Source organism: Gallus gallus, chromosome Z (assembly GCF_016699485.2).
Source record: "Gallus gallus isolate bGalGal1 chromosome Z, bGalGal1.mat.broiler.GRCg7b, whole genome shotgun sequence".
NCBI lineage: Eukaryota > Metazoa > Chordata > Aves > Galliformes > Phasianidae > Gallus > Gallus gallus.
The window spans coordinates 1,021,744-1,045,351 of record NC_052572.1 but is presented as its reverse complement, the minus strand read 5'-3'; the positions used below and the strand labels follow the sequence as shown (position 1 = coordinate 1,045,351).

General features: G+C 42.0%; 1 protein-coding gene across 16 annotated transcripts in view; it reads right to left on the bottom strand.

Moving 5' to 3' along the window:
- Positions 1 to 23,608, bottom strand: part of LOC124416941 (NEDD4 like E3 ubiquitin protein ligase) — a 130,105-nt gene that overhangs the window by 26,643 nt on the left and 79,854 nt on the right. For 13 of the 16 annotated variants that reach the window (XM_004948998.5, XM_424462.8, XM_046905707.1 and 10 more), the window contains 8 exons: positions 14,584 to 14,634; positions 11,561 to 11,622; positions 11,358 to 11,460; positions 8,873 to 9,039; positions 6,317 to 6,449; positions 5,369 to 5,545; positions 3,211 to 3,285; positions 1,820 to 1,879 (listed from right to left, as the gene is read on the bottom strand). In XM_004948998.5, the coding sequence (XP_004949055.1) occupies positions 1,820 to 1,879; positions 3,211 to 3,285; positions 5,369 to 5,545; positions 6,317 to 6,449; positions 8,873 to 9,039; positions 11,358 to 11,460; positions 11,561 to 11,622; positions 14,584 to 14,634 (828 nt within the window). The remainder of the gene's footprint in view (positions 1 to 1,819; positions 1,880 to 3,210; positions 3,286 to 5,368; positions 5,546 to 6,316; positions 6,450 to 8,872; positions 9,040 to 11,357; positions 11,461 to 11,560; positions 11,623 to 14,583; positions 14,635 to 23,608) is intronic. The other 3 variants (XM_040656283.2, XM_004948996.5, XM_004948997.5) reach the window with 1 other exon arrangement.

Sequence of the window (23,608 nt, the reverse complement as noted above, 5' to 3'; positions counted from 1 at the left end):
GTGCGTCACCACCCTGGGGTAAAAAACTAATATCGTCCTAATATCCAATCTAAACCTCCTCTGTCTCAGTTTAAAACCATTCCCCCCCTTGTCGTATCAGGACATAGTAAGTGGTTTGAATACAGTCCCCAGACCAAGTTTTAATTAAAAATTAGACAATTAAGGTAACTGATGGTCTGGGTTGTAATAATACACCTTCTATTCAAGGTGTGATGGCATGCTGCAAACAATCAGCTTCAACTGACTTGGTGCTGGGAGTATACAGAAACACCAGAAAGATGCTCAGCCTCATCATCTGATCTGCCCTTTATCAGACTATCAAAACAACTCCAGCTGTCAGCAGCCCTTCTCCTTCCTAGCTGCTGGGATAATGCAACCACGTATGCAATCTGCAAAACAGGAGACTTGCCCTTCAGTCTCCCTGCCATACTTTAGATACCAACACACAGCTATTCTACCACACAGAACAGAAATGTGGGGGATTTATCAGGAGGCTCGTGTGTGGGCCCCAGCCCAATGATGGGTATTAGAGGAAGTCTGAAAGCAAAACTGAGCTGCCCTAGAAACTCCAGCACTGACAAATTCTGTGTCTGCATATTTAATGTCCCTAAAGGACAAAAAAGTGGCAACCTTTGAAGAATGTGAGTCTGGACTTAAGTGCAAGAATTCATATTTAAGTCCTGAGCAGTCTGTGGATTTGAGTTTCATAGTATAGATGCATGTTGAATGAAGATAGCAAGGGGAAGGGTCCCATTAATTAAGCTGCAATGCTTACACTGGAACAAAAAAAGAGACATATTAATTATGAAACAGGGACGTACGAACTCAGCTTCAGCAGAATTAGCAGAAAATATTACTGTTTTGAAGTATAATCAGCACAAGATCATCTATTAATAAAAAAAAAGTCAAGCGGGATTTGCAAGGACACAAAAAAATTACAATCTGCAGGAACTAAATATAAGCACGCTCCTCTGATTCTGAAAAAACAGTGAACACAAACAATGCATCAAAACACAAACTAAGGTCTGGCATTACTACATACAAAGAGGAAACGTACCAACTTTGAATTACATCCCTGGAGTAAATTATCTAAGGGTGCAAATACTCATGAAAGCCAATTATTTCTGCCAGTGGGTAGTGCTTTCTATGAAACAATTTGTTTCAGACTAACAGAACGAGACTTTTTTTGGCAAAGATCAATATAAATGAAATCTGCTTTTCTTTAATTACACAGAAAAATTCTTTCAGAAGAGCATTTCAAGAATTTTATCAGATGAGCAAAATTTCAGCCTTGCAGTGAGGAACAACTGCTGGAAAATGAAAACTGGCTGTAATTAAGACCACTGCAATCCATAATGGTGGATTCATAATGGCATCATTGCACAGTTCTCAAATTAAGATCAATCTTCCGAACCTAAATGAATCAGTCTAACAGAGAGTAAGGGAAGACAGAAGCACAGTGAAAGATACAACTATACTGAGTTGATATCCCTAAACATTGATTATTTCAAGTTTTAAAGAATTAGGCATTGTATCTTGTTTTTTAGAAGTTTATGGTATGTTTTTAGTACACAGCTTTGTTAAAACTAGCGTATACTAGTAATAAAGTAGCCTTAAATTGGAGTGAAGTTAGAGGGAATTGAGCATTATTTGAGAAAATCTGAAGTGTAATAAATAAATAACTGAATAAATGCAACTATTACTTCAGTAGCTGTATGTCAATTGTCACATTGCTGCTCCGTGAAAAAATGTTAATTACTGTACCAGACCTAAATCCACCCACATTTTATTTGCAGATAGTGTTGGATAAAGATATTACCGTTGGCTCCTCACCACCTGTGACAGTTGAAGAACGAGTTCTCCTAGATGGTTCACTCTGCTGTTAAATGATAATTAATGTTACAGATAAGTACACTTGGTGATGAAGGACACAGTTTACTCTTACCTCTTTAGGAATAAGGAATCATCTACAATCTCAAATTTATTGATTAGATTTAAATCATTTTAAAGATAATGTTAAAAAAATTAAGCCATTAATCACTGATAAACAAGTTAGAATTTGATAGAAAAATCACCAAAGGAACTGATTTCAAGAGTTCTGGTATCCAATACTGTATGAGCAGTATTGCTGAGGATGACAAGACCATTCACAAGTGCAACATGATTAATTTCCTCCTTTAGAAAAGGAACGGATCCATTCTGATCATCAAAGAGCGCACAGAAAAAGTCAGACCGAAAATATGAAAGTGGCATTTCAAATTTTCATTGAGGATTATTACAGTCAAAACCAGCACAATTTAGAAAGAAAGTATGGATTTAGTTGCTAGAAGACAAATGATCATTAGTTCAATAAAGATTAAGATCAAGAAACATCCCTGTAATATAGAGCAGTGATTTCAATTCTTCTGCTAAATAAATGAATGCTCTACAATAACAAACTGAAAGATGGATCACGACAAGGCCCAAAGTGACTGCATGAGGTAAAGAAACTCATACTCCATGAGGTTATATTAAATTAAGCAGCAGACCACCTCTGGATCAGACTTCGTTAAGTGCCAGTTTCCTCTAGTATGGAGAGAAGACAGTTAAGGCATAATCATACTGAAAACCACACCACTGTTTTTCCAGAGAAGGACGTAAAGAGGTGGATAATACTTCAGAAGCACTCTTTTGAACAACAGCCATTGCATGCGACTACGAGCAGCAAAGGTAGATACACTCAACTTACAGAACACACGGAACAAAGAGAAAAATACTACAGTTACAGTAAATGTCTAACCAATAACAACAGAAAGACACAAAGGAGAGACACCAGCTTTGGTAATGAACTTATCAGTAACTCCCTGCTTACTCAATATTTTCACGGTAAATCCGTGTAATCTTTTGTGTGTGTGGATTGACACCCTACCTGAAAACACTCCTGGGAAGGTTTTCTCTCCCCAGTTCACCCATCGAGTGTTTAGTAAGCTACATTTCTGTGTTAGATAACTGAAGTCAGACAGCATGACTGCGCTAAAACGTTTTTTGCTCTCTAATGGAGTTCCTCCCTTTACTCTGTGCTCTGACGTTATTTTGGTTTCCACAGTGATTTGGGATAGCCATGCGTTCATAACTGAACTGGATCTGCCTAGAACTGGTCTAGGAAAAGACACCATTCAGAATCAGAGGATGCTAAAAAGAAGAAATAAATAAAAATTAGCTTTCATTTACCAAAGATAATTGAGACTGTTCAGCGACCGTATCTGTTACGCTGCAAGATCTCAGCCTTGAGGAAGGATCTCTTTGCTGAAAAACATTAAGAAAAGAAAATGTCTGTAAGTTTAACTACCTTCAAGTACCTTTGGAAGACATCTTAGAAAATCTAGACGGAGAACAAGCAGTATAAGGAAAACATACAACTCCTGGTTGAAAACTGGCAATATAGTCCTTGGAAAATCAATGAATTCCCACACATGGCTTACTGCACCAGGCAACCCTTGTGTTTGTTCCTTGATGTGGGCACAACGAGATGCCAATAACACTTGGGATGACCATGTGGTTCTGGTGTTGACGACACCCAGAGCTCATGGTCGGAAAGCAGTACGCTCTGCAGAACCTTCACTGGGAGCCTTGCTGAGATCAGAGCACCTCTAGGTTCAGCCAGCAGCCTGCAGATCTTAGCCAGGTTCATGCAAAGCCAGTCTAGATTTGAGTCTAAGAAAAGTCCTGGATTCAACAGCCTGCACAGTCACTGAGCTGATCTCACAGCTTTTGGGAATCTGGGTCAAGAGGAGATGTCAAGCAGACATATCTCATGTTCAGCTGGCAGTGCCAAACCCTTCCTACCACCTTGCTCAATCCAAGTGATGCTCTTGATGTCTCTCTGCTATTATTACATATCTCAGAACTGGGCAGATTTACAAGCCCAGTAGAAGCACTGCCCAGAGTTAAGTGCTGGATCAGGCCAGTGAGCTCGCCCAGAGGCCAGAGCTGTGGGAGCAGAGTTACAGACCCAAGCTGCCCTAACAGGTCCTCTGGGGCCATGGATTGAACACTGCTGACCCACTCAACCTCCAGGTGCAGAAGGAATAATTTTGGAGCTGCTTTGTTTTATTCCTTCCAGTATCTCAATGACCAGTTCAATGGGTAGTGTGTAACACAGACACTACATGCTCTGACAATTTCTTACTTTGTAAATGTGGTCTTATTAAAATTTCTACTGCAATGATAAATAAGATGTTATTTAGTGGCTCATAAAAGAGCTAGTTTGTACAGAAACATAATTACTGAATTATTTTGATTAAGATAATTTTGTAGCTATACCACTTATTATTTTCTATGTACAATAAATGTAGGCCCTGTTCTTGTCACTGATCTTACTTGATTAACCTCCCACCCTGAAGGTGAAGGTCTAGTGAAATGTGCAGTTATCTACAGAAGCCAACTTTGTGCATACGGCTGGCAATCAGAGCTATAATTTGCAGAACTAATCTCTATATCACATCCAAGTCATTGTACACATTGCATAGGTTCCTTGTGAAAAACCTGCACCTAATCAAGATTCTTTTTGATCAGAAAAAGACTAAGTGTGATTACTCCTCACTTTAATTGCAAAGGTACCTTAATAGCACACACCAAGGAAATGATTAAATCTCAACACAATGTCCTGTTTCATATTTACAACTGTTTTCTCAATCAAAGAGACATAAGACATTCCCACAGTTCAAAGCACAGTATCCTTACTTTTTGTGGTATCATCAGTGTGTCCAACTAATAGGTGACACACACACACACAGAACTTATATTTTTTCCTCACCTCAAGTAACCTGCTGTGGCTCTCCAGACTATCAATAAATGCACAGAGCATTTCACCATAAGTACTTCCTTTCAATTCTAATCCTTTGTTAGTCTTGTAACAGTTAACCAGTAAACCACAATGGGAGTTTGTAAAATTCTAATGCAAGACATCCTTCTGCATAAATACGCACAGGTAAACACCAAGCTTTTGAAAAGTTATCACATAATAAAATGGATGATGACTGGAGCAGTACTGAGTCTTTCCACTCTCTTTTGGATATTCCCAGCTTGATGCTCTCTAGTATTATATGATGCATTTTGTTTCACTAAAGGTAGAAGAGCAGTAGACTCTCAAATTAAACTCACATAGGAAAATAAAGCATTAAACCTAATCAAGGAAGTCTGCTCTTCAATGCAGTTTGTTCTACGGTGAAATTAAGCTGAGTTTTTTTAAAGATGCTCTTAACAGCATATTCAGTTTTTCCTAAGACCAGCAATACCTACTCATCCGCACAGCCAATTCAGGACTATGTCAAGCTAACAAAAATCACAGTAGTAAAGATGTATACAGAAAAAGCAGCAGGTCACATACGATCAAAGAACTCAGCTGTTCCCCATTGGAGTCAGGAGTGATCTGAAGTCTTCTGCTCAGTTCCTCAGATAGCTCCTGAGGACTGCTACGGGAAACAGGAGATGCAGGAGGTGGTGGCAACGATAAGCTTAAAGTATCCCCAGTTGCACTCGCCTCCTCTGAAATGGCTTCCCAAGGCTGACAAAAGAAAAGAAAGTGCATTAACTATTTAAAGTCAAACCAAGCCTCTCCTTCCCCTATGCATTCCAGGTAGCCATCTCATTGTGGTAAACACAAGTGTGATCATCAGCATTAATATTTAATGAAATAAACTAACCCCCTAGAACACACAAATAGTTGCATTTCTCAGTAAAAACACTCATAAAAACATTCAACCTAAGACATTCCTTAAGGCTGAATGAGATCAGAGCTTTGCACAAAAAGTTTGCTTAGAAATATCTACCGAAATTCATTACGTTATTCTAGCTGTAGGTTAAAAATGCTGATTAACAACATCTCAAAATTTTAAATAGAACCAAGTATTTTTGGGGGGAAAAACAGCCTGTTTTCCTTCTAAATGAAGACACTGAAGAAAACTCAAACAAAAGGCAGTTCCATTTGGTACCTTTCACATCTTACAAACTTGTCTCATTGTTATTCAAAGCAGAACATTGAAAGTGTTTTATCTACTTAGAGATAACGAGCAGCGCTTGCTATTACAAATGTGTGTCCTAGCATTTACATGGTGTTTAACACTGTGCATACACTATCAGCCACCTACAAAAGCAACCGTGCAGGGTAGTATAACTGTCTAGGTTTTTTATTGTGTCTCTGGTGTTCTACTCAGGCGACTTCCACAACAACCATGCAAAACCATTATTCTTCATGGTGCATAGTAATTAGCTCACAAAATGGGAAACGTTTGGGTCTGAGGTTGGTTAAATTCTTAAAAGCAAGACCTTTATGTACCTCAGGAATGTCTCCAGTCTCCAAAGGTTCCGGTTCCAAATCCTCACTAATGTGTCTTCGAGAGCGGAACCGCCTATGGGCTGCTTCATGGTTTATTTGTCTGATGTTGTTATCTGAATCAGATCCCACATCACTGGATAGTGGGGAAAAGGAGAAAAGAACAAGAAAACAATGAATGTTAAACTCATTAATGCTTTTGATTGTAATATAAAATTCATTACTCTTGCACATGTCAGGCTTCATAAACAGGAGGAAATTTAATCCTTTAATCCAAATGAAATAAAACCAGAAGCATTTCACGAATGTCATGTAAGACTGGAAATTAACATTCTTTGTACAACAGAGTTGTTAAACCAGAAGGATAAGTCCCCACTGTAACATGTTAACCCCTTACAACTTATCCTTTCCCAGGGTGACCAGAATCATTCCTGACACAGAGATTTTACTTCTGCCACTCTCTTTATGCCAACTATTGCTTTTCTTTTTGCAACAGCCAGAGCAATCACAAGCTGTTACTGGCTGCAATCACTAGTTCTAGCTCATACCAGCAGTGGTTGTAATGGAAAAAAAAAAACCAAAACAAATTCCCTTAATGGTGTCCCTTCCTGGCTTGTGCAACTTCCCCCTATGCATATCTCTACACCTCAATTACAGTACTCAACGGGCACAACAGGATGTTAAAAGTCAGTATTCCATTTAAACCTCTCCTTCAGGATGAGGGACCGTAGCTTTTAAAGAGAATTATGTTCAGGAAACAGTTATTTGAGAAAACATTTCAGTACTGCACATTTTAGCAACTTACAAGACAAATTACTCAGCTGACACAGACTGCACAATATTCAATATTTTCTCTTAATGACTAGATTAGTATCTGAGTTACTGGTCTCAAACAGAGAGGCCAGCACTGCCTGTGCTGCTATCAACCCCATGAGACCTTCCACTCCAAGTGGTTTCACAAATTTACAAAATCAGAATCAATTAGTTTGGAAAAGATGTCTAAGATCATCAAGTCCAACCGTTAAACCATCACAGTCAACCCTACCGCTAAGGGAGGCACCTCAGTGCTACATTTGCACATCTTTTGAATACCTCCAGGGATGGTGCTTCAACTACTTCCCCAGCCAGCCTCTTTCAATGCCTCAGAACCCCTTCTGAGAACAAATGTTTCCTAATATCCAACCTGACTCTTCCCTAGCACAACATGAGGCCGTCCCCATGACCATTACCTGGGAGCAGAGGCCAACCCCCACTCACCACAACTTTCAGGAGTTGTAGGGAGCGATGTGATCTCCCCTGAGCCCCTCTTCTCCACACCGACCATCCCATTCCCTCAGCCACTCCCCATAGCACTGTGCTCCAGACCCCTCCCTGCTCCATTCCCCTCTCTAGATACACTCCAGAGCCTCTGTGTCTTTCTTGTAGTGAGGGCCCAACAATGAACACAGCACTGAGGTGCAGCTTCACCAGTGCTGAGTACAGGGGAGCAATTGTTTTCCTGCTCTTGCTGGCTACACTACTTCTGATACAAGACAAGATGTTATTGGCCTTATTGGCCACCTGCGCACAAGGCTTGAGAGCATCACTTGAAAGCATCAATTTTCCTTTGTTTCTATCTTAAAACAAGAGACAAAAAAAACCCCCAAATTTACTGTGCACGAGTATGGTGTTCACCTCATTCTTTACCAAGCCTAGAATAATGTATGAAGTGTATTAGTAGTAATCATGCATTCCCAAATCACCTGTGATACTGACTTGTTGGTCATCCTAGCTAATCACCAACCCTGAAGGCTTCAATTTATACACCCATCTGATGCCATTTTCCAATGATTATTACTTTCTGATAAGTGTCAGTAAAACATTTCTGAAGCCATGTAATCTTCATTTACCATTGTCAAAAGTCAAGGAGGTGCTAAACTAAATAATTTATAAAAACTAAAGTTTTATAAACACTTACTGCTACCACTCCAAAATGGATGGGATTCACTTGAGAAAAAGTAAAAGCTGCTTCAGAGATAGCATTTTAAAAAAATAGTTCAAAACCTTCTGAACAAAAACTGATTAAATTCTAAGAAAAACACTTCAGGCAAAAACAACGAACAGTTAAATATAGGAAGACACACAATTCAGCTATGATAATGAACATGAAAGAAAGAGCAAACAGCACTTCTAATAAGCAACAGCATAGGAGAGTAGTAGCTACATAAAAATAATGAAATATGTTTAACTAACTCATTATTTCAGTACGACTCTTAACATTTTTAGTTAAACGGCACTACAGCGTTATACATCTAATTATAGGCAATGTATAATGAAGGCTTGAACATGAACTCCACATTAGTACAAGCACAGATAAGCAATGTAGCCTATTTACTGAACAGAAAAGAGGATCTCCTCAAAACCAATCAGTCTAACTTAATTAAAACTTAAAAGACCTGAAATGCCCGTGCTTGCATTTTTTAAAAATACTTTATCAATAGTCTACAGAAGAAAATAATTTATCCTTCTTGACTTTTGCACGTACCCACAAACATGGCAATGCACTACAACGTCACTTACATTAAACTTGGTCGGTGCCATTGCGTAGTTCTGTTGTTGTGGTTGACATAGTAAGTCCGCCCCAGGTTGTCAACCTTCTCCTCCCATCCAGGAGGCAGTGGAGGAGGTGGTAACTCCTCCTGACGCTGAGATGCAGAGTCACTGGAATCAACCACATCCCATCCATGCTTAGGAAGGAGAGTAAAAAAGATGTAAGAGCTCAAGTCAAAGAGAAGTTATATCAGTACTGCTCACATTGGTGCAGATTCCTATTTTCTTTTTTTCCAAAGAGAAGTCAATGATAACTTAAATCTAAGCCAATGAGAAACTGAAGAAACTTCATGATTACAGTGTGTGCTACATTTCAGTGATAAAAACTCTAAAATTCTACCAGTCTATTGAAACCGAGGTTCCCCAACTTATTTGGGTGGGTATTCCTCCTGGTGGCCAGGTGCAGATCTGCAGTCGCGAAGCCAAAGAGAGCCAACTGCTAACTTTTGAACTCAAGCTGTGTCCTTTTCCTCATAAAGATAATCGCTGTTTTTCTTTTTGCTTTCCCATTCTCCCAAAGCATACAGGAACTGCTCCTGTTCACCACCTCTGTCCTATCTTTCCTTCAGACTCATCTGCAATTCGCCAAAGGGTCTTAAAGTTGCTGACAGCAGCAGAAAACTCCCAAGGAACAATGTAAAAGCAGGACAACAGGCAGATGTCCTTATCACTCAAGCATGCCTTTTCTGGGAAAGATTAAGAAGCAAGCAAACAGAGCAACCTAAAACTAATTATTGCTTCCAAATGTGTAACACAGCTTTAAGTATCCCACTGCAACCACGCTGTATTTTATGCCTGTTTCAGAAGCATACCCCAAAAGACTTTAATACATAAATCTACCTGAATTCAAACTAAAATCTAATTGCCATAGGGTATCCTTTCTAGGTAAATACTGCAATTCAATTATAGATAAGAAAAATTCCTTCCCTGCTGCTGCTCAGAAATTAAGAGTTAGACATGTTTTGTTAAATGAAACATAAAAGCTTTTCATTGCCACTGATTTACTAGAAATGCTGTTTCTGTAGGACACTGCCAGAGCCTTGTGGCATTATCTTATGCACTGGAGTCAGGAGGAGCTTACTCACAGAGGTGACAAAAATTCATTTTCAGCAGCAGAACCAGACAATGAATAATGTTCAAAAATGGAGACTTGTGGGTAAAGAGAGCATCGCTGTATTCATGCTGCCGAAAATTCCTTTCTATATGAGATGCTCTATTCTTGAAACACACACTTTCCAGACTAGTTTTGTTAAAAAAGCTCCTAATAAATTCAAGTCAGCTACTCAGGCACCAATTATGAGATGTATTATTTACATAAAAGAATCCATTCACTAAAGAATTTAATAACCGTAAGTACATCGGAACCTTTTACAGCCTTGTTACTTCAAGTATCACAGAAAAATCAGATTACATTCAAAACATGGTGATTTCTATGAAATTCACAGTTAGAGATTACTGTTTGTTTTATAAAATAATATATGTTTGAGTGTGACATACATGTATATGTATACAAACTTCTCATATTCCTATGCAAATTGCATTATATGTACACACACACGCACACAAAATACAAGCACATTTATACACACACACACACTTTTTTATACGTGATGAGAGAGGAAAAAAGCTGGGTTTTGAATCTGTAAAGTGCTGAAGGTGATGAACCTGAGGTGCTGCTTTACTACGTGCCCTGTGACACCTCAGCTGCCTCTGTACCTCTGTACCAGCACTTGGGCAGACCTCCTGAAAAACAACTTCCAGAGCACAAATGCATGGCTTGGGATGACAGCCCTTCTTCTCAAGTTACAAATGACTGCTGCCCATTATTAGTAATTAAAGCAAACCTGGGCTAACATCCACTCTGTCAGCTCTAATTGCAGTAATTCTTAAAAGGGATGATGGCTGGTGAGAGTGCTGGGAAGTCTTTAAACCTGTTGTGCCTGCATGAGCACTATTCTCTATAAAGCTGGTGCTGCCAAGAAGATAAAGAAGAATGTTCCAACGGCTAACTTGGACACACTTCTGAGGAAGACATGCTTAGATATTAAAAACAGACCATCACGTTTATGTCAAATATGAATTACGTGGATAGACTTTCCAAATTCTTCTGCTCTCCTGGCGTGACTTACACAGCCTTGAGAATGTTCATGAAAATGGAAAAGAATAAAAACCAAAAAAAACCCCACACCATAACTGAATCAGAGAGGCTTCAGAATTCACTGTGCCACTTGAAATACTCTCACATACTTGAAATAGCAGAAAAAACGTTACCTTATGGTTTTGAAAACACAGGAAGGGAAGAATATGTTGAAGCTAAACTAGCACCACCATTTTATCTTTCAAAACCACAACTTCTTCTATGATTGTATTTGACTCTCCAATAATTTACGTTCCTCCAGATGTATAATAATGACAAAAAGAAGATATCAGATAATCTCTTGATTAAGTGTCTTACCTCAGACTCATCCCTTTGATCGCTGTTTTCCTCCTCTTGGCCACCGTTTTTAGGCATGTAAGCCATCTTCAGCCTCAAGAAACCCTTCACACGAGACTTGTGACTGGAAGACAACGAGTTACATTTAATTCAGTAGCTTCAACAGTTGCAAGTAATAAAGCCTGAGGTAAGAAATGTTTTAAAATACAAATACAAATCCTCACCTTCTTGGTCTGAGAAGGAAATCCTTAAATGTATAAGGCCTTTCCATGCTTGGGTCTTCAGTCTAAAAGTATGTAAGAAGATTTAAGACAATTTAAAGGGCTTGTCCACACGTACACAGAGAACATTCACATTGCAGACAGATGGAACAGAAATAATAGAGAAGATTTTGCAGTGTAAGTTACCCTGGGTGGGTGGGTGGGTGGGTAATATATAGCTGCACAAGAGGTCCACTAGATGTCACTGCAAATACCAGCAATGGGCTGAACCCTGCCTCACCACTGCATGGAAGCGCAAGCAGTTCAGCGAGGTCTGGAAGATCCCATCAAGCAAACCCCTGCCAACTTTCTGCTGCCACCCAACAGCACTGCCAGGGAAGGATGCATCCACTTGCAGGGGTGTTTTTTATGCATATTAGAAAAGTGCTGAATAAAATACAGCTCAGATAGCTTTTGTTTCTTATTTCAAAGCTGTTAAGACTTTGAAAAACAGTAAGGAGGTTGAAATCCTTTACGGGGCAGATCAGTCGCATTATCAGGTTGACAGGTTGTGTTGTCTGTTTTACATTCAACTAGAAGTTTCATAAAGCTTTAAATCTTAAAAGCTTTCTATTATGTAAGAAACTCAGATCTGTTACACCCGCCACGCCTGTGCAACGAGGGCCATTATTGGTACAAAACTACAGATTTAGACATGAGAAGGCAAATACAAAAGGCAGAAATCCATACACAGATTAGATCTTCTGATTTCAGGGGTACGCTCATTACTGTATGGCTGGGGCTGTGAAATTGCAAGCATGACCCGTGTCATACTGAAGAAGCAAGCACATGCTACAGTAAGGACCACACTTACACAACATTTTCTTAAAATGAGCACAGTTAGCAGAACGTTGCTCCCATCTGCCACCAATTACAGAAAATGATAGTGTATCTGCAAAGCCCTCACAAGCTCCATCTTTACAAATAGGAATACTACTCGCATGCAATTCCTTTACTAAACTTCTGTAGGCACAGCATAATCTATCTCCCAGGTATTACTCATGAAAAGCTGTACTGTCTGTGGTACTTCAAAGTCAATAAACAGTAAAATAAGAATGAATTCCAACTCACTATCGCAGATTTTACATCAAATGCCATACAGATTTGCTTTTCACAGAACAAACCCATCCTGCAAGGCATTTCTTGCATTAAGTTTCCACTTAATCTGTCTGAGGCAGACTTCCCATCTTCTCAGCGAGACAGCAGCTTTTAATCAAATCAACAGCACTGTAAAGCATGCACAATTATGAAGCATTGCTTTTTAGTACTCTCATCTGTACTCAATGTACGTTAAGTAAAAGGTGTGTACTTCAATCAAATTTTGCTGAGAAAGGTTGGATAATGTCAGAGATAATTAGGATTTTGCCAAACAAATCTACAGCTAAAAGAAAACATTTGCTAGTGAATGTATCACAATCTCTCCTACCAAGGTACTGGAGGGATGAGGAAAACATAAATTAAAATATAAAGACACAGAGTATGTTTCCCTGAGCATCAAATTAGTACAGACCTGAAGCAGCACAATGTAAGTCACTGCTACAGAGTTTGAGTGAATCTATATGGGCAAGCAGGAAAGCACTCTGAGCAGACACTGCTGTGTGCCCCTCAGAACGATGGTTCTGAGATACATATTACAGTATTTCCAAGGGAAATTTCGGAGAAGAAGACACCTTCTGGAGCTAAGGAAGTTATCTGCAAACATGCAGAGAAGGGATTTTGTAGAGGAAGCACATTTACTTTCTAGTGAGCCTCAACGGAAGGAAGTGGGGAATACTAACTATAAACTTCTCATCTTAGCACAACTGAATTTATTCTGCAGTGAAGCAGGGTAGCTCAGCTAGTTTCTGTGTAAAGACAATAGAAGTCTAAAAATGACTTGAAAGAGTATGTGTAGCATTCCTCTGTTTTAAATATGAGCTGGAGAGATGCACGCTCACGTGCTAGCTAAGTCCCCAGAGAGAGGACAGGGGAGCTTCCCGTGTATAGCAAGAGTCATCCTCCTGTGCAGCATGGAAGGAAGAAAGCTGCTAATTTCTCAAGACAGCTCACAGAAAGTGTGTGACGTGCCTATAGCTCTCCCAGCTCTTGCTGATGATTTGTAATAACTAAAGCTAATGATTACCAAAAAAGGAACTGTAAAATACGACCTGACTCTGCAAAACAGACACACAGTCCAACTTCCATCATCATTTTATACCCACCATCACAATCGCAAACATCCTGATGTTTAGTTATATGTCTTTCGTGACAGCATCCCTGCCTCCAACCCAGCACTGTCTTTGGCCTTTTCAGCATGTGCCAACCCAAGTGAAACAACAGAAACAGATGTGACGAGGGCCCACCTACTGACAGCAGAAGCACAGAGCTCTCACACAGACTTTTTCAGTACTGGCTCTGAAAGCTTGCATGCACTGCAGTCTGTAATGACTCTGCCACCATCTTCACTGGACTAATATTACATTAAGAACACTATTGAGAAGTTTCTGAATGTTGAGCATCCTTCTGTGAGCATGTTACATGAAAAGCACATCTATAAAAGCCTGATGATAGAGTATTAGTCTTATCCCATAACCTTAACCACGCATTATCTAGAGAGATGAATGGGACCAAAAAACGTTTTTATTTTCTTCAACACTTCTAACAGAGGTTCTGGAAGAAATGGAGCTTGGCCATGCCGTTCATCAACTGCCTCAGGCCACACAAGGATTTTAAGAAAGAATCAGGATGAGAAATGGACAAGAAGGCATTGTCCTGCATTCCGAAAACTTCAGTGGGTGCCAGAGAATCACCACCTCCCTACCCACTGCAAAGGGAACAGCTGCAGACTCCTCTGCACAGTGGGGCTCCATTTTCGTAAGACTTTTCTTTTCAGCCTCTATGGCTCTACTGGGAATATTTGCTGTAAGTAGAACTTATTTCCATAAATTTTCATGAGTTTTTAACTGCTGGGGATGACAAAAAAAGGCAGAGACAAAAGCATTTCTTACCGGAAGGTGGCTAAGAGGCACATCCACCTGGCCCAGGAAGTCGTCTCTAGTCTGTCAAAGAAAAGAGAAGGCAGAAAATAAGCAATTTTACCCATGAGGTAAAAACACCAGAGAGGTAAAAAACGATGAACACCAATCCAGTCACAACGAAGGAGGAATAAGCACAGTTCTGTACAATTCAGCTATTCCAACAGAACACTTTGACACTTCAAAATGGCTTTTTAGACCACAGTGTGCGCGTTGAGTGCTGATGAAATTCCAGTGCTTCCTCTAATGACCTATGCATAATTCAAAATACAAAATGATAATCCACTCTGTGCATGAATTGTAGGCTCAATACACATTTAAAAAGCAGAGTGACATAGCAGTTCAGCGTATGTTCATGTGGAAGCTTGGTTACTTTTCTACCTTCAGTTTAAGGAGAATCTCACATTCACAACTAAAGGGGAAGGGATGTCCCACCAGTGAAGGCACAGTCGCATGAGCTGTAAACAGCTTCCCCTCAACTAAGAGTTTTTCATTTTACATAAGAGAAAGCAGGCAGTAGAGCTTGTTGGCTGCCTCATCTCTCCAGCACCCAGTGACACCCAATGATGTCTGGACTGGATGGTACCCAAGGGCCAAACCATCCACCCACACCTCCCACAGCACAAACATTCACGTTCACGCGGGGCTGCTAAGAGCACTTCTGGCAATGGGCTTGCAGGGACAGAAGAAAAGGAACAGAGCGTATTAGCAGAGGTGGACAAAGAGGATAACTTCCAGAGGGAGAACACGTACTGTTATCAATCAATAAATCCTAGAAAGAAACAGCAGCCAACAGTTTTCTCACCAAACAGTGAGACCTGATCGATACCTTCAGTGACAGTGGATGCAGCCCTTCCAGCAGAACACATCTGCATCCTGACCACACTGCCACTTCTGTACAAGCTGTGTGCCTTCTGAATGCTGCTCAGGCATTACCTCCCTCACTTAGGGACACCTCAGAACTGACACAACGCTGAACAGCTCTTACAATTAGCAGTTTCCAGTGCAATGCACTTGTGCATAAATGAAAAATAATTCCCTTTGAAACGAATTTATCTCGAAGCCAGAATTAAACCATGTCTCTGCTTACCCTATGCTTACCCCGTTGCCATACCTCACCTAAGAACGATGACTTCCAGCATCTCAATCTAAATTTGACTGCTGAATATGACATTTCCAAAGGAATGAAATTTTGGCAACAGATAAGCCATACAGTAATTAAATAGCATACGTGCATTTGCTTTGCCAATCACTGCGTTGGATTTATATTTGGTATTCATTAATCTTCTAAGATATTGATTTTCAAAATAGAGCATCTTGCATTAATCAAAAATCAACTGTCTGTCAGGGAAGACAAATTCTGGCAGATCCTGTTAATGACACCAGATATCAGCCCCACTGAATTCCAAAGAACCTGCGTTTATTTATACCCGCACTATGCACGGGATTCCAGGAAGTGCATGCTGCTGCTCTGAAGCCAAGTTTACATATTCCTCATAGCAGAGCATTAACTTTAATATTAAAATCCATATTTTATATGATAACATAACAAGAACGCTGTTTCTATTACAAAGATAGCATAGCCCTCTGATCCCCAGGGACGGACACATGGCTGTGCAACACACTCATACAGCAATGCAAAAAGAGCACCTGTACTATGGAGCCTGCCTTTTCCAAATTTAAACAGAAACAGCAAACAGGCTTTTAATTATGGAATTGTGATTACTAATTCACTCATTAACTGCTGGAAAAACCTGGCAGCATGCATTGCTTTTAGAGAATCAACACACTTCTCACTGAACGCTGGTAAACACCACCTTGCTTCCACCTCCCTTCCATGGGATTGCCCCAGTATCAACTACTCAGAAGCAGTACCTACTTCTACATCTGTTTATGCAGCTTTTTGTTCAAGAAAAGCAAATCTCACATGCACGGGAAACTTCCAGGCTGGTTACTGCCCCTCTGCTTTGGGGCAGAGGCTCCTGCAGCTGCAGCAGCGCTGTGCCCAGCACTCTGTGCAGGTGGTACCAACGCTTCAGCTCCTCCTGCTGTCTTGCAAGACAAGGTCTGGGGGCAGGGGGAGCAGTCGGGGGGGGATGACAGAACCATAACAACTGACCTAAACTGGCCAAAAGGATATTCCATATCAGATGATACCATGAGAAAAAACCATAAAAGTGAGGGGAGTTGGCTGGGGGTGGGCTGCTGCTGAGGGATGGGCTGGGCATCAGCCAGCAGATGGTGAGCAATTGCGTTGTGCATCACTTGTTTTGTAATATAGCTACACTAGGGCTGCTCCAAAAGTAATGCCTCCTATTTTATGGTGCTGGTCCACCACGTCAGAGGCGGATGTTGGTGGTAGGGCAGCAGAGGTTGAACCTCCCCATCAACATTCCCCTGTATCGCCTTACAACAGAAAGAAGCAGAGGGGCAGACTGACAAAATGGTGAGACTCCCTGAAAGCTTTGTTTTTATTTGGCACTCCACACTGCAAGCCAGCAAGTATTTGTCATTACCCCTTCTGGTCTAGAATTAACGGAGGACCAAAGACCCACTTTAGACTAAAGATGCCCGAAAGTAACAGAAAAGCTCATGATTACTGGAGATAGTAAATGAGTATTGTTTTTTAAAAGCCATATTTACTTTATTTGGTTTCAAAGAGAATGCAAAATCTCATTACTCCAGATTCTGCCCTATTTTCCTGCTAGTTCTCACATAATGGAAAGCAATCGCTTCTGTTCTTTGGCAGAGGCAGAAATACACCTTCTGTGTAGGAAACCCAAATCTGTCCAACCGTCCCCCTTAGTTATGCAACCATCTTGTAGAAAAGTAATACTAATGCAAACGTCCTTTCATTTCTCTTTGGTGTGCTCAAAGACAGCTGGCAGATTGGGCATTCTGTACACTACATTTTGTTCAATGCGTGCGAATTGCTCCAATTACATCAATACAGTCATCAAATCCCAAGTGCAGGCACAAATCTCACATGTCCAGCCAATTACAAGGGGAAAAAGGATGTTCCACCTTGTTAGTGCTGATGATCACTTAATGATCACCAAATGCAAACGTTATGGCTGACAGATGTGTCCAAATGCTCCCTGAGCTCCAGCAGCTCAGGGTTGTGCCCACTGCCCTGGGAGTGTGCGAAGTGGAATTGTTTATAGTCACCTGAGGAGGTACAGCAAGGAGGCAGGAACCGGAGCTGAAGGGCAAAGGTGGTGAAAGGCCAATGGGTCAAAAACTCATCTTCTGTTGCTTAGTTTCCCATCTTTCTCCAGGCTGAGCACCAGGAGCTGCTGGTGCTGGGCATCCAAATGGCCCCACGGGGCAGTGCCATGCAGCCACACAGCGGCAGGGTGCAATTATCGTTACAGGACAACTTCAAAACTGGCAGCCCTACCTGCAGAGCATGATCAGCATGCCAGGATGTATCATGTCCTCAAGGTGCAGGAGTGCACGCAGCTTTGGGGAGATACAACCAAGCTTTATGGTGATGTGTTCTAGAAGTCAGAAGCTGACAGTGCAGCTTAAGCTAAGAGAAACCGGCAAAATAACCTGATCTGGCGAAGAAAAACCTGAGAGTGCAAGGGGACAATCACCACCATCGAGCAAATTCAGCTGTCAAATCATTATAAAGCAAAGTGTAAAACTGAGCAAGAATTAAATTTGTGTACGCATTACTTCGGCGCTGCACTTGAGATATGATACAGCATCACTGCTCAGTGCCAGAGAAGCCATTCCCAGGCTTTAAGGGTGCTCTCAGATAGCACTAAATCTGCATGGCACAGAGTGGTTACGCATATCAAAAAGGAAAAGGCAACCTAAGAGCAGAAAATACCCACTAGCTTCAAGTTGCATTGTTGCAACTTTAAGTCCACGGTTTTTACGTGCAGAAGTAACACGTGTGTTATTTCTGGCTTTTGAGACATCACCTAACGCTGGATTTATTTGATTAAAAATTATTAGAAATAACGATTTCTGGAACTGCTAGAACTTCTCTCTGAATTTAAAGGGTCGCATTTTTAACTGAATCCCAAGTACTGACAAAATAGACGGACGCTCAGCAATGCGGTGCTCTTAAGAGCATAACCAACAAAGAGCAGCAGTTGCAGCAGCTCCAACTGACTGCTTTCAGATTTGGAAAGGCATCGCACTGTAAGATGTTTTTCTCATTAGCAAAGCTGCCCTCGTAGGGAGGTGCTCCAGCAGCAGAGCAGAGACACCCTGCTTCCAGCCCCTGCGCATGCCCATACATTATTCATGTCTTCTGCAGATCTCACCGATCAAAAATTAAAGACGTTTCAGTCATTCTTCCTGCAAAGCAAAATGTTTTAGAAAAAGTATTTCACGCTGCAGAATCGCTTTGCTGTTGGTGCATTATTTACTTATCACAAATGGCTCTACTGAATATGAATCTCCACGAAAAGTCTGAGTCGGAGCCAGAACTCAGCACCGAATGGTGACACGGAGATGGTCCAGAGGCTGTGTCCCTCTGCAAGGCACACAACCACAGAACGCAGAACAAACACATCCTGGCAGCAATACGTTTTCCTACTGCAAATCAAAGCAAAGGTATATCAAAACACCGCACCGTCAGTTCATTTCCTAAACACTTACCTTGTTATTCACCTGTGCAGTAATAAAAGAACATTTACCGTTCCTCTAATGGCCTCCACACAAGCTTCATACAAGAACAGCCACTGCAGGTACTTCCATTTTAGTTCCCATCTTTTCTTTCTCACTGCAAGTTCAGCTCTGTTGTGGTGACACACTAATCTGAACGATGCCTTTAAACTACGGATTTGGTTTTTCAGGAGGAGTTATTGGGGAGCAGTGCATTGGAACACCAGGTAAAGCAGGCACACTAACGAGCGCCAGTAGGTTTGTATGCAATATTCTGCACGCACTAATGACACCCCAGAGAATACTGCTGCACATCCAAATGAGCCTGTTCTCATTCAGCCGTATCTGTCACATTAAGGCTTCATTACTGAAGCCCTCCGGTACCGTTTCCATCCATTACGGGTAGTTAATGACAAGTCACTGCACAGCGGTTCCCAGGATATCACATACACTTGGGCAGGCCTCCTCGTGGCTACATCTTATCTCGGACAAGATAAGAGTGCTAACACCCAGGCAGAGGCCCTTCCCTGTGCTGCACATAGAAGCACTCCGAGCAGCTGTTCCAGAAGGCAGGCAGCACCACTGCAGTTGCAGCTGAGCGAGAAAAGTCAGTTTCCCAGTAAGCAAAGACAACCGTGTCAACCAGATCCCTACAGAAATGGATTAAGTACATAAGCATAAATGATTTAAATTCTAAAATATTTGTATTCTGCTGCTACTGCTTATTTAAGCCCACTCAGAAGCACTGGGCGCTTATGCCAAAACTTGATGCATTCCTGAAACGTGAGCAACATCCCCAAAAAGCTGTGGACAATGACAGGGCGAAGGCAGTGAGTTGAAGATTTATTCCCTTAATTACAACGACACAGCTCCTCTGTTGGGTCCCAGCTGTATCCAAACGTGGGCACACGGGAGTGCTGCGTCCCACTGTGGTTCTGAGCAACAAATGGCACCCAAGAGCCTGCAGCATGCCTCAGGTGTGAGGGCTGCCATCAGGAAGAGGGTCGGTGTGGAAGGTGGAAGGACAGGCGGACAGCCTACCACAAATGGAATGCCCTGCAACAGTTCTGTTCCGCAAAATGAGAAGGGACAAATGAAAAAAACCAACAGAGAACGCTCAGAAGTGCTGCAGGAGTGGGGTCTGCTCGCCCTGCTGGGCTGCCTCAGCTCTCACAGACTGCTCTCTATATTAAATCCCACTCAACTTTCTGTTTTTGAAAGCTGATTGTTTGGGATACTTCAAAATATAGTTATGAAATTGACATAGAACTGTGACTTTATGCAGTGGGTGTCAGGAACCTTTGTTAGCAATGCTATCACATCGTACCTTAACAGCACCGAGCAGTATTGAGTGTGAAGAACACAGCAATCTTCCATTTGGAGGATGACTTAAAATGGTGAGGTCAGGGCTACTGGATGGTGTCACTCCCCCTACCTCTATGAGCATCCGCTGGAAAACAGCTGCTCCTCATTAAAAGGATTTATGGCTTTTGTTAAGTAACTGACATACATACATAAATATGCCAGGAACAGACACACAGACACCTCCAAGATAGGAATAACCAAACCAGGGGGAAGGTGTTCCAGCTGCCTATTGCTGTGCTATCCACGAGCACTCTAGCAACTCTACAAACATTTACTGAGTGACTCAATGTTTTCTGCCCTCTATGCTGTACACCTGTGGTCCTCTTGAAATTAAATGTGCATTGGCAATGGAGCAAGAAGTGGAGGCAAAAGCATTTTTTACGCTGTGCCTGTGTAAGACTGCACAGGATTCACCAGGGAATCATTGCCACGTGTCTAACAGAGAACACTTTATTCAAATTCTATACTCTTGTATATATTCAACACTAAAAGGTGTTGAATCTAGAAAACAACCATATTCAAAGTAGAAGGACTTTAGATGGAAAGCTAACCTTGGTAAATCAGAGAGCAGCATCCAGCCAGGCAGGCAGCAGGAGGACTGTGACAAGAAGATTACGGTGTTCCCCAAAGCACAAGGAGCTGCACTTCATCGCTGGGACTTTCTCAGAGGCCCAAATTCTGCATGTGCTCAAACCCTTTTTGCAGCACCTCCTGCCTGCACAGAGCAACACACGTCCCATGGCCGGAGAGGCTTCCAAGCAATGCCATAGGGAACTGATGCAAAAAGGATACATGAACTGGCTGTGTCCTAGCAAGCATACTTTCTCCTTTCAGACTCACTTGCTGCACAGGAGAGCACAGGTAACACTCAGGAACAAGCAGCTCACAGAACTACAGTGAGTAGATTGTTGATAGAGAGCACACCTGCTAATGATGGGAGTGGGTGAGGTGTGCTTGGGACACTGCAGCAGGGTATGACATTCAGCAGATTAAAAAGAGAAAAATGAGCTGACACATTGCTTGTTAGTATTGTCTTGCACTGCAGACGCTATAAACTATGCAAAAGAACCAGACCTTCTGCCACTGCTTCTTTTCCAACCAGCATTGCTTGGATTTCCCCTTCACTCACCTACTTATCCTTCCAGCCCTGCCCAACCACCAACTGGAGCTCCTCCACCATGAAGCCCAATTGCCAAGGTGACAAAGGAAAAGAAAACATGGAAGCATCAGGAGGCAGAGCAGTGAGATAGCAGCAGCACGACGACTGCAAGCAGGCTGGCATCTAGTCAGGCAAAGCTGTCCAAAGCCACACAGTAAGTTCCTTCAACAGCCTGATCTTGTGCTCAAGAAGGCATGCACTTGGCAGTATCTGAAGTAATACTTATGCTTTAATGATTTTCTTAATGTTTAGAAAAAAATGCAGTGGACAAATACCTTGTAAGAGTGCTAAATGCCACCTATACGTGGCACAGAAGCACTTTATACCTGCTGTTTGTTAGGGCAATGAGCAGAGGCTGCCATTCTCTGACCAGAGAGAAGCTGAAGGAATGCCTGTGCTGAGGCACAGAAATGCTGATTAATGGACAGTTAACGTGGGTTGGCTTCATCAGTTCTTTAAAGAAACAAGCAATTCACAAAGACGTATGTTCAACCACCTCTTCTCCTGCCACAACAAAGAACCTCAAGAAAGTACGACCAGCTAAAATCAGAGGTTAGAAATAACACCTTTGTTAGTATCGGAAAGGAGAGCCAAGGTTGCATTTGGCTTGCTGGCTCCTCGTGTTTTCAGCTCTGAAACACATGCCCATGCCCATGGGTCCCGACAGACCTTGGGCAGGAGCCCCTTCCCCACTGGGGCTCTGTTGTGCAGAGCGTGGTGCCCTGGTTTGGAGCCGTGGTGTGCGACTCCTCAGAAGTGACCCCCAGGGGAGCTGACATAAACCAAATCTGTGTTATTTCCCTGGCTCGTGTGTTATGTCAGCAGATCAGAAACACGCCGCTTTTAACTACTTCGTTTGTTCAATGATTTTCTTCTCTCACTTCCTTCTGGTGGAACACAGGAAGTTAGGAAAATTCAACTTAGAATACTGACAATCCCAATTAATTAATTCCACACACACACACACACACAAAAGACAGCTACAACTTCATGTTGCTCAGTTCAAAACAGTTTTTGTAAGGTCCTCGGGGGAGAAAATTCTCCATTTAGATTGCAGCCAAGCAGTGTGCGAGTGGCAATGCAATTTCAAAGGGCGAACAAAAAAGACCACAGATAAAAATGTTGGAGGTATTCTTCTAGTCGGATACTGATCTCTTTGGTTTGTAGCCTGCGTGGAGAATGCATGCATATGTGGTTACTCCAGGTTATAACAAAATGAAGAACAGCATGAGGGCTGCAGATGCTACAGATGTTTGTCCTGTAGTGCTGCTTCCCACAGAACTCAGGAACGTTGCAAAAGGCAGTAAGGGCTCTCCCCGGCTCCAGGCTCTCAGAAACATGGCAGGAGGAGAACATCACATCAGCTCCATGGCGGATGGCACTGCCACTGCACATTGAGGGCTCTGCGTTTCTGTCTCACTCTTTCTGCACCTGCTTTGGCACCTGGCACAGCAAACCCAACTGCAGAATCACAGAATGGCCCGGGTTGGAAGGGACCCCAAGGATCACAAAGCTCCAACCCCCCTGCCACATGCAGGGCCACCAACCTCCCCATTTCATACCAGCCCAGGCTGCCCAGGGCCCCATCCAACCTGGCCTTGAACACCTCCAGGGATGGACGGGGCATCCACAGCCTCTCCGGGCAGCTGTTCCAGCAGCTCACCACTCTCATAGTAAAGAACTTCCCCCTGACATCCAGCCTAAATCGTCCCTCCTTCAACTTAAAACCATTTCCCCTTGTCCTGCTGTTATCTACCCTTTAAAAGAGTTGACTCCCCTCCTGTTTATAGGCTCCCTTTAGGTACTGAAAGGCTGCAATGAGGTCACCCCACAGCGTTCTCCAGACTGAAC